General features: G+C 39.5%; 1 protein-coding gene across 2 annotated transcripts in view; it reads right to left on the bottom strand.

Moving 5' to 3' along the window:
* The window catches only part of DNAH5 (dynein axonemal heavy chain 5), a 232,376-nt gene that overhangs the window by 30,093 nt on the left and 190,494 nt on the right, over positions 1–11,789 (bottom strand). For both annotated transcript variants that reach the window (XM_059694776.1, XM_059694777.1), the window contains 5 exons: positions 10,948–11,264; positions 9,607–9,762; positions 8,512–8,694; positions 1,113–1,356; positions 23–137 (listed from right to left, as the gene is read on the bottom strand). In XM_059694776.1, coding sequence (XP_059550759.1) covers positions 23–137; positions 1,113–1,356; positions 8,512–8,694; positions 9,607–9,762; positions 10,948–11,264 — 1,015 coding nt within the window. The remainder of the gene's footprint in view (positions 1–22; positions 138–1,112; positions 1,357–8,511; positions 8,695–9,606; positions 9,763–10,947; positions 11,265–11,789) is intronic.

The following is an 11,789-nucleotide window of genomic DNA, read 5'->3' as shown; positions in this document are numbered from 1 at the left end:
GCCTTCCCAAGCACATACACACCTGGCTAAGGAAAGGTCAAATAAGCCCAGAAACTGGCGGAGCGAAGTCTGATACATCTCATTGACCAAGCGCATCTCGGTGATGAGGAAGTAGAGAATGCTGCCCCGAGTAGCCACTGAAAGACAAGGTAAGGCTGCCTGTACTGTCAGGCTGGAAAGTAAATGACCCAGGGACCGATCGGCCTCAACGCTACATGAAAACAACAAGCTTTATTTTTATGTCTTACTGATACTTATGTATTAGCAGTGGGAGTCTAGAGTGATGCTCATCCTCTGTATTTAATTCTTACTTATAGGCTTTGTTTAAGTAGTCCACTATTTGTGTTGCTCAAATGGCACTTTCCATTTTAGAATGTCTAGATCCCTTGCAAGGACACTTTACTGTTTCTTTATAGGTAGAAAAGACAGCTGAATGGATATCAACGGTTTTAACACCTAGCAAGTTGTGTAGGCAGTGGAAGGACCTCATTCTTAAGTGCCATGAAGAAGCTGTGCCTAATCTTGGCCTAAAGCTGGCAAAACAAGGCATCGCAAAGAGGATGCACCTGACTCTTCATTGGTAGAAGATATGGTTTCCATTATTTTCCCAAGAGGAATGATAATTTATTAAAGGAGATTGAATTCTTTTAGCACGATCCTCTAGTAACCAATGAACACCACCAATTATCAAATTGGTGGATAAGACTGAAGAGCTCCCGTTATACCAAAGAACTACCTTCCAAATACAAAGACTACAAACAAAACACTAGCTATTTGTTGTCAAATAATAAACAACTAATGAACAGCCCAAAATTCGTGCATTAATTCCTCAGATTTTACTAACTTGTAGTCAGCTGGTCTTTTACAATTCTCCCTTTTAGTTCTAGTTTAAAAATAAGTTCACAGGAACTTTAAAAGATTTGCCAACTAACATGAACTGGAAAATTAACATCACTATAAAATATTGTCATCTCAATTTTACTTAATAGAAATGCCACAAAACATAAATGGCCACCCCACTTTGCAAGACCATTGGCCTAATGTCAATTTTTCTAATTCTCATTTATTTCCCGCTTCATTTTCCTGTGACATTAGTTCATTACCAAACTCACCAGGTCTGTACTCCTCCCGGGCTGAGTTAATTTGAATTTCTGTATCAGCTGAAATTTCCAGCTTCTGTGTCACCTCTTCGGCGGTCTTTTTTGTGTTACTCAGCACAATAATGAGTCCCTCGTCTTCCACCAGGGACCCCTGGGTACTCGTCAGCCGGTAAAGCAAATTATCTTCTAGCTCCTTCATTCTTCTTTTGTTTGCGGTCACATCTTCCATAAGATGAGTTCTTTCTTTCTCCAATTCCTGTTAATTTGCATAAATATATTTTCTTCTTTAATTAATAACTATTGTTTGGTCATTCCTTAAAAAGTTAACATACAGGACTGTCCTCAATCTCCTGTAGTATAGTTACCATATTTGGTTGGAAAAAAAAATACAAACAACTAAGTAAGAGAAGGAGGATTAATAGAGGAAAGAAGAATTGGTAGCAAACAATGTGAAATTTGCTAAAAGTATTACCAAATCCCCTTTACCAACTATTTCTTTTCTAAAGTCAAATCATTTTAAGTGACTTTTGTAATTACACTTAAGCTTGTTTTGAAGATGACATATATTTGAAAATATATTGAAGTGTATTTGAGGACAAATGTATATATGTCTCAGATTAAATACATTTACTCCTGCAGTTACATTTAAATGGAAAAATCTTCTTTGCTTGTAAAGGTGCTGTTTTCTCCAAGTGAAGTGAAGAAGTGTCTTCCCTATAAGTCTTTTATTGGCAGCTTGGGAGAGGAAGGCTTCAGAAGATTATTGTCCCTATTGGCTATTTCTTCCTCCTGGTAGTTAGAGAGGGAGAGACTGTGGAAGAGAGGAAAGGAAAGGTGGGGTTGGTGAGGGTTGGGGAAGGAGGAAATGGCCGTGACATTGAGCACACCAGTGGAAGCAGGAAGCTCATAGGCTGGGCGATAACAGAACGCTTCTGGCACCAAATCAAATTGTATGTGAAAGTATCATTATGCCAGAGGCTCTAACTTTAAAGCTAATAAAAGAATCAAAAAATGGGAAGGACAATGAGTAAACAGGATTGAAAAATCTAGTCATGTCTTGGTATCAGAAATACAGACATAAAATTCTATGTAACCAAAAAAATATGAAGTTAAAATCAAAATTGTGGTAACACAATTGCATTAAGGTAAAGAGAAAGACCACTGGCCTCTGCTTTCTATTCTAGCCAGTTAAACCCCACTGATTGAACAGTTTTGGTGGGTAGGCTCCTACCAGGCTCCCAAATCATGGTCTGAGCACAACGTGAGTCTGGTAATATTCTAGAAAAGGAAAACTCCTTTAAGCAAAACAAAATCTTTGCACTTACATCAATTCTTAATTCTTTGAGATGTAGCAACTCAAGCAAAACCTGCTCTTATTATCTTTGTTTCCATCTGTTACTTATATTTGGAAGCTTCCTGGGTAGTTATTTTAATTTATTTATTCACTAGATGAGAATCTCAAATTTGAGGTAATGTAGAAATTAGTACAAACAAGTGACATTTAAAGATCACCATAAAATTTCTTTCCAAATGCAGTTATAATAATAAAAAAAACATTCACACCATGTTTACACTAAGAAATACAATGATAATAAAACTAAAGGGAAAAACTTCAATTATTTTTATTGCCATAATCCAAAATTTCATACCTAACACCATCATTTCTGAGTTCCTCAAGGTGAGCTTTATAAAAGTCCTCACCTGAAGACAGGTAAGAGAAGGAATAGTGCAGTGGGAGGAGTGATGGTTTTGACATCAGAAAGACATGTTTGAATCCAAACTCCCAGGACTTATTAACTACATGACCTTGGCCATGTTACACAACTCTACAAGCCTCAGTTTCTTCATCTGCAAAATGGACATAAAAACAGCTCCAAGAGTGATTGTGAGGATATCACTATTAAAGCAGCTAAAACATCAACTGGATGGATAGCTGCTCAGAATGTGTATCGTCCCTTCTATCGCCTCCCTTGATTCATTTCCCTCATGGATTTTTCAGAAAGATTATAATGTGTATTTAGAAATGAGTAGTTTGAAAAATAAAATCATAAGTTGGCCCAAAAAATCATACTTTAGATTTCATATACCATCATAAAAGCATAATGATGTAGGTGAAAGGGGATGTTAAAAAGGAGAACTTTCTACTCTTGCACTCACACTCAGGATATGTGCTTCCCTGTCTGCAGGGACTGTCAAAACCAAAAACTGCCCCAAGTCTTACTGAGTCTTTTCCTGAGCAACAGTTTTTCTTCTGTCCATTTCCCCCCAATTACATAGCCCCTGCCCTAACTGGGGCATTAACTATTATGTATTCCATGGTGGACTACTCTGACCACACTTGGTCTCCCTTTTCTGTTCCTAAGTCATTCAGAAGATCTCCCTTAGCTTTTGGGAAAAGGCCAAAATTCTCAACATGCTTCACACAACCTGTCACTACCTACATTTCCAACCTTGTTTCCACTTCTGAACTATGGGATTGAAACCAAAATTATGCCTCCAGACCTAAATTTATACTTTTTGAAAGAAGATATAAGGAAGGCCAAGAGACATATGAAAACATGCTCAAAGACACCTCACACCTGTCAGAATGGCTATCATCAACAAATCAACAAACAACAAGTGCTGGCAAGGATGTGGAGAAAAAGGAACCCTCGTGCACTGCTGGTGGGAGTGCAGACTGGTGCAGCCACTGTGGAGAACAGTATGGAGTTTCCTCAAAAAACTAAAAATGGAACTCCCATTTGACTCAGTGATCCCACTTCTAGGAATATATTGCAAGAAACTAGAAACACCAATTAGAAAAGATATATGCACCCTTATGTTCATAACGGCACAATTCACCATAGCTAAAATTTGGAAACAGCCTAAGTGCCCATCAGCAGATGACTGGATTAAAAAACTGTGGTACACCTACACAATGGAATACTACGCTGCAGTAAAAACAAAGGAATTCTTACCATTTGCAACAGCATGGATGGAACTGGAGAGCATTATGCTAAGTGAATTAAGCCAGTCAGAGAAAGATAAATATCACATGATCTCACTCATTTATGGAATATAATGAACAACATAAACTGATGAACAAAAACAGATCCAGAGATGCATCGATCAGACCATCAAATCTCAGAGGGAAGGTAGGGGAGGGTGGGAGTAAGGGGGAGAGGTCAACCAAAGGACTTGTATGCATGTATATAAACTTAACCAATGGACACAGACAACGGGGAGGTGGGGGAGATAAGGACACATATGTAATACCTTAATCAATAAAGAAAAAAATTATGTCTCCAGGTTGCTTTAAAAACCATTATTAATAAAGTAAACACAGTTATAGTAATGCATTCAATAAGTGGCAAATTATTTAATTCCTGATTTAAAAAGTAATAAGTAAAAGCTTGACTATGATTGAGATGGTGTGGTCAATTTAATACTATTGTTAACACTTTAAAATAAATTTGTCAATACAGTAATACATTTATATTGCCAAAGGCTTGAAATAAAGCTAAGCACTACCTTTCCCCCAAAGCTTGAAACCAATGAATAATATACTCCAAAGAAAACAGTACAATTTAAAGTCGTATTTGGGATTACAAAAGCAAAGTATGTATTACATGGTACAAAAGTGGCCCAACACTAGAACAGACCATAGTTGTGAGGAAAAGAAAGTTATCTTTGAAAGAAAATAGAACAATTGCTGCTTGCTTTTCACTCAAGATTTAAAAATAGAAAACCTACTTTGGGATAAGGTTTTAGGCATATTTTAATTTGTGTGACTGATTTAAATTTATTTCTGTTGACTATATAAAAGATAGTTATTTTTCAAATTAATATGAAGGAGGAAAATTAATCAAAATAATTTTGTCTGTAAGCATTTTTCCCACAAAGGGATTATCTCATACACACACACACACACACACACACACACACACACACACACAAAACAGTAAACATTTGTGCTCTGTATTCTATATCCTAAGGCTACAATGTAAAATTTTTATATAAACTGTGAAAACGATCCCCAAAGTGAATAAGAAAACACAGCAGTTATTCAGTATAAGTTCAGGAAATGTACTATTTATTAATTAAATGATCAAAAAGTAAGGGCTTCAACAAAGATGCAAATGAAAACTAAAATCCTTTGTGTACATAAATGGCACCTGTAACCAAAGGTTTGAAATCAGTAACAGAAAAGAGATGACAGCCTTTCAGAGTTCTCATTTCTAAGGTATCACCCAGGCTTTCATTCCCTAAGATTCTTCTCTTCTGCACTTTACATTGCTAATTAAAACAGAAAGATTAAACAACAGAACTCAGAAACAGATTTATTTCTTCTCTCCCACCAGGGAGCTGGCAATAACACTGTCTGTTTAGTGTCTTTATTAAATTACTTCCCATATCAGCTCCACCAGGTTCAGGCTCCTCTACCTCCAAAGGAAATCAATCATCCGCCTGTCTGCTCATCCGGAATTCTAAACAATGATTACCCCTGAGGTTTTGCATGGCGTGACAGTAGAAGTTGTTCATTGATATTAGTATTTTTTCTCCTAATACTGCAGAGGTCTCTTTGAGTTTCTGACTTCTTGTTCTCTGGGACCAAGGTCAGAGTGAGCCTAGGAGACTGGGTTTTCTTTAAAGGAAAGCTGCTGGAGGGCCACTGGGTTACTGCCTGCTTAAAATGGTCCCGATCCATCACCTTCTGGTGACAACAGAGGCTGTCTGAATCTACTCACAGGTACATCAATCAGGTCAACAACTGAATATGGCCTTGGTGTGAACTTGAACAGCTCACACATTTAAAATGACTGCCCTGAAGCACACAGAAAAGTGTAAAGTGAGTTCAAAAGTCTGCCGTCCTTGCATTCATAGGCTCTGGGGTTCCTTCGGTTTCTGAGGCTAACAAAACTGTGGGTCCAGCCAGCTGTACAGCTGAGCACTCCTGAGACCAGATCCCGCGTGAGAGGCCTCCTCACTACCTGTGTTCCCAGGACACTAAGAAGCTGGTAAATTATAGAATCAGAGAATAGTGGTCTTTCCCTTGCAGCATAAGCTACAGCTGCAAGCCACCTTCCACACGAAGAATCCACAGGCCAGTGAATGCACAGCTCATGCTGACTGAAGACGCTCACCATTTGTTTCAGCCCCACATTTAAGGGATTTTCTTAGATGCTTTCCAACATCAACTTCCCATCGGTGGGATCTTCCTAGCTTCCAACACCCGCCTTGGCTCTACAACATTTTATACTGACATTTTACATTCATATTTAAAATCACCCAAAAAGTGATCATAGAGAGACTACATCATCAATGAAGTCAAAGGAACAATTTAAACGTAAGAAAACTTTTTATATCTGTGTTCATATGACACAGACATGGGCTCTTCTCAACTGAGTCACTAGATTATAGGCCAGCGGTTCTCAACCTATGGGTCGCGACCCCTTTGGTGCTCGAACGATCCTTTCACAGGGGTCGCCTAAGACCATCCCGCATATCAGATATTTACATTACGATTCATAACAGTAGCAACATTACAATTATGAAGTAGCAACGAAAATAATTTTATGGTTGGGTCACAACATGAGGAACTGTATTTAAAGGGTCAGAAGGTTGAGAACCAATATAGGCAATGCCTGGAAAACACCAGAGTCCATCTCAGAGCCATGTGCCACCACCAGGCCAGAGAGACACAGTAATCAGAGCAGATTCGGGGAGACGGTGGGAAGAACAGAAGCTGCAAAATAACAAGCTGCTTGTGAAACGTATGCCACTTAAAATCCTCCCAAATTAAGTCCAGCAAGAGGGAGACTTTGCTTTAGAGAAAAGAAAATTCAGGTTACATGTTGTATTATAATGTGGTTCAGGGTAAGAGACCCTCTACTATCCTAAGGAACGAGTGTCGTGTCATGTTACTCTGACCATACTCTTTGTTAAGAGTCGTTTGCTGTGAGACTGGAATGGATTCTGATAATGAGATGACATTCAACTTTCCCAGGAAGTATGAAAAAAGCCGGGCCAAGGATCCTTATTGCCTTTTCAAAGCTGTTTGAAGTCTTGTTTTCAAAGGAGCTTAAAGTGCTCCTCGCTTCATCTCAAACCTCTGCGGCCACAATCACGGCTCAGCGCTGGGCTGTTCTGTTTTGTTGCAACCACAATCTGTCAGACTAAATAATTTTCTAAGGAGACTCTATTCATCTGAGCTGAATAGAAAGAAAACCAAGGACAAGGTTATTATTCAAACTGCCATCAGAGTCCCTTATCTCCCTCAGGCCAGGGCCACCGGTGAGGCAGAGCCTCAAACACCACACTGGGTCCTGCCCTGAATACGTTACATCCCGTGGATCAAGATGCCCAGTCCTTCCTGCCATCATGACACAGCAGCCCTGAGCTTCCTCAACCACCTCCGCTGAGACGCCAAAAATGAACAAGTACATATTCTGAAGGTGTTATCTCTTGATAGCTAGTCTGTGGCAGGCATTCTAGCATCCGTTCCTGCCATTTTTTATTTCCTGATATTTTATTTGTGGAAAGGCTCAAGCATGATACAATATACAAAAAAGGAAAAGTAATGGGAAGGGAAGACTCCAAAAATTCTGCCAATTTAACCAAAATAAATCTGTAGGCCAGTGTAGCAGGTGTCATAAAGTAAACTAAGAATCCAGAAGAAAATCAATAGCACCTTTCAGAGTCCATCCAGTTTCACCAAAGCAGTCTTATTAAAATCCTCAAAAATCTCTAGATTTCTCTGCCTAAGTCTCACACGTTCCCTAGAGAAAATGCTGGTTCAAAACAGGGAAGTTTCTAAATTATTGGCCATTATTCATTGAGCATTAGTTTCCCCATAAAATAGAAGTAAAAAAAAAAAAAACAGATCTAGAGTTATCCTTATAGAGAATAACTGAGCCAGTAGCTTCCAGAAAGTGCTCAGTGAAACTCTATCTTCTCACAGCATACACAGAATGTTCTTAAATAACAAATATGAACTAACAATGTTTGGTGTTACCTGAGTGAAGCATTTTAATTTTATATTCCAAAAGTATAACAAATGAGTTGAATGAAAGAAAAACCTAGACATGTACTAGAAAGCTAAAAGTCCATAGAACTCACAATAGGACAAACTCTTCAGGAAAATAAATTTAAAAACCAGGATAATGAGGCTGAAAATAAGACTGATATTCTCATAGTTACACCGTTTGTCTTTATGAAATCAAATGATGATAGGTATGTGATTTATGAGAAGCAGATGAAATATGTTAAGTAGATATTGGTTAGCAGTTATCTGAGACACTTGGGAATTAGTAATGAAAAAACTTCAGAATGAAACAGGAACTCAATCCTATTACAACTTTTATCACATTGCTTTCATTAATGAAAGAATCACAATATAATACAGAAGAGGGCATGGCCATACTTCACTCACCTGCTTCTCTGTGAGAATGACTCTGCCCAGTAACTGGTCTTCTAGACCCTTCATGGTGACAGTGAAGTCAATGATGGAGGTTCGAGCGCTTATTTCAGGGGTGTAGGCTGGGTTGGGCAGTTTGGTGGTAATATAGAGTCTGAAGCCATCCATCACATCTACTTCCTTGTCACTGACTTTCACCTTTTTTATAAAAAAGAAAGTTAAAAGTAATAAAACAAAGATGCATCTTACTGTGTCTTTCTGTATAGGATCAAGTGTTGCTGTATGCAATTACGTACCTAGAAATAATTTGTACTAAAAATGAAATGATCCTCAGGCATTCACATGACTTCAAGCCAGAAGGAAGGAAAGAAGGGAGGGAGGGAGGGAGGGAGAGAGGGAGGGAGGGAGGGAGGGAGGGAGGGAGGGAGGGAGGGAGGGAGGAGGGAGGGGAGGAGAGAGGAAGTTCAATATATATCATGCAATAAATACAGAATTTATCACCAAAACTGTTGTGAGATGGATTCCCCACCCAAAATTTGGCTCAGAAGACTAGACTTATGGTGTCAAATATGCACTAAAAGGATAGAAAAAGATTTCTTTACTACTCACATAATGGCATTTTCTGGGAGATTAGGTTAGGCCCCCAAGCAGGTCCAAAAATTCTCTTGAGAGGGTCAGGGGGGCAGCTGTTTTGGGATTTTGTGGTGGTGAGGGTATGGGGCTGGAATGAGGGTTCAAAACATGGGCATGGACAGGGAGTTTCCTGATGTTAACTTTCCGCCAAAGCAGAGAGAGAGAGTACCCAGATTTTCTTAACAGCTCGCCCAGATTTGGGACAGAAAGGGAAAGAGGCATAATGGGGCTTGAAAACTGTCCACAGTCAAACATCAAAATGGAGTCAGACATTTTTACACACGTCAAGTAGATAATCCTAAAATCCTACTCCTGAATACTTTAATCCCAACTCAGGAAGTGTGGAAAAACAAAGCAAATGCCTCTTGTCCCAGACTCGAATTTGAGTTACTGCCTATTGAGAAAATTTCATCTCTGTCACATTTACCTGGCCTCACGGTAATTATTCTGCACAGTTTATCAAAAGGCTTAACCTACCTTAAAGGTAGATCCCGTCTTAATGAAGTTTCTCTCCAACACATTTTCCAGGGCTGGATCTAGTTCCTCCCCAACATCTTCGATCAGCAAGGGCCTTCCAAGAGAAAGACTGTCCTCCAGGTGGTTCCTGAAGTACTTGTGGTTTAGAGATGTGATCTAGAAACCAGATCAAAATGTGGCTCTTGACAGAGATATCACACTTCCATGCGCAGAGATAACTCACAGGAAGCTGAGCCTAAGCATTCTGTCACCGGAGGCAGGTACAGGGAAGTCAGGGATCCTTACTTGAAACCACAGTTGGTGTGAAGGGATACAGAAAACTTAAACCCTGTCCATTCTTTTGCTCAGCAGACCATCACTCCCCTTTACTGGGAAGCACGAAACATCTCTGGGTGGCAACACTGCCTTTCCCTCACCATCACTTTTGTGATAAATAATCCTATATAATAAAAGGGTAATATGCAAATTGACCCTAAGGGCAGAACGACCAGGAACGGTTGGTTGCTATGATGTGCACTGACCACCAAGGGGCATATGCTCAACACAGGAGCTGCTCCCTGGTGATCAGTGCGCTCTCACAGGGGGAGCTCCACTCAGCCACAAGCCAGGCTGATGGCTGCAATGGCAGAGGCAGTGGTGGGAGCCTCTTCTGCTTCTTCATTAGCACTAAGGATGTCCGGCTGTGGCTTAGGCCCGCTCCCTGGGGCGGACATCCCCAGAGGGCTCCCAGGCTGCCAGAGGAATGTCTGACTGCCAGCTTAGGCCCAATCCCCCAGGGAAATGGCCTAAGCCAGCAGGTGGACATCCCCCAAGGGGTCCCAGACTGCGAGAGGGGGTACAGGCCGGGTTGAGGGGCCCACCCCGACCCAAGTGCATGAATTTTTGTGCACCAGGCCTCTAGTCATAGAATAATTATGAAGGGTCCTTATAAAGTGCTGTCATTTGGTGTAACACAACTCCAGCCTGCTCTGTTTATCAAAGAGAGCCTTAGACACTAACAGAAGAGAGTCTGAGACCTTTGGAAGGTGGCATTAGTAGTGATCAATACAAAGGCAAATAATGCAATTTTTAGAAATTATTTCTAAATATCAGTATCTAAATACTAATATCTAATATTCTATATCACTTTTTAAGGTACATAAATGTTGGATCATTATGCTGAATACCTAAAACTAATATAATACTATATGGCAGTAGATAGATAGATAGATAGACAGATGATAGATAGATATAGATATACAATTATTTCTAAATAACAAATATTTTATTATCCTTGGATACTTGTTGTTCTGGGGCAATAAAACTTGACTAGTAACATAAATATACCCAAACACAAATTACCTGGAGTTCATTTTGACTTTCTTTATTTTTAATCCAGATCTTGCCTTGAGTCTGTGGATCAATTAACAAAGGATAGCGAGATGCCTTTGTGACAATAATTCCGTTCTGAATGGATAAATCGTCATTTGGTAGGCCTTGGAGGTTCCATTCACTAGTTGTAGGAGCATCAATCAACATCTCGTTGAGATTCAGATTGTCAGCAAATGGAATCTCCCGGGCTTTCATTTCCTTCTGCCAGTCATTTAACATCAGATTGCGAAATTCTTGGTTAAATGGACCAGAATAAGACAGAAAAGCCGTGGCCAACAATACATCTCCTAAAATGGAAAACAAACACCACTGAAATACTTTATGATCAGACTTGTACTTGTGTAGAATATTAAAAATAAAAAAAATAAAAACACCATTCTTTTAAACTAAATTCCAGAAACCAAACTGTAACCACATGTTGCTGTGTCTTGATGAATAAGCAGTAGTTTGGTTTACTGTTAAACAGGGTCCAAATGGTCCCCCAAGGATTGGCTGCTATAATCAAGCACTGGAGAATTTTTACTCTTGTTGGATTTGGGAGGATGACTTCTGAGTTTAAGATACAAAGCTCAGAAGACAGAGCCTCTATTCAAAGTGACCTTGATCAATATCTTTCATTCATAGAATTTAAGAGTCCTGATAATAAGAGGTTTAAAGGTCATTAACACATCTAATATGGACTGCATAGATGTCAGACCAATATTCATTCTTCTGAAACACTGCAGACTCACTTTCTCTCTTCTCTCTCTCTCTCTCTCTCTCTCTCTCTCTCTCTCTCTCTCACACACACACACACACACACACACACACAC

The sequence above is a fragment of the Myotis daubentonii genome, chromosome 4 (genome assembly GCF_963259705.1).
Source record: "Myotis daubentonii chromosome 4, mMyoDau2.1, whole genome shotgun sequence".
NCBI classification, from domain to species: domain Eukaryota; kingdom Metazoa; phylum Chordata; class Mammalia; order Chiroptera; family Vespertilionidae; genus Myotis; species Myotis daubentonii.
The sequence above is the reverse complement of the archived record's forward strand: the minus strand, read 5'-3'. Positions and strand labels throughout refer to the sequence as shown.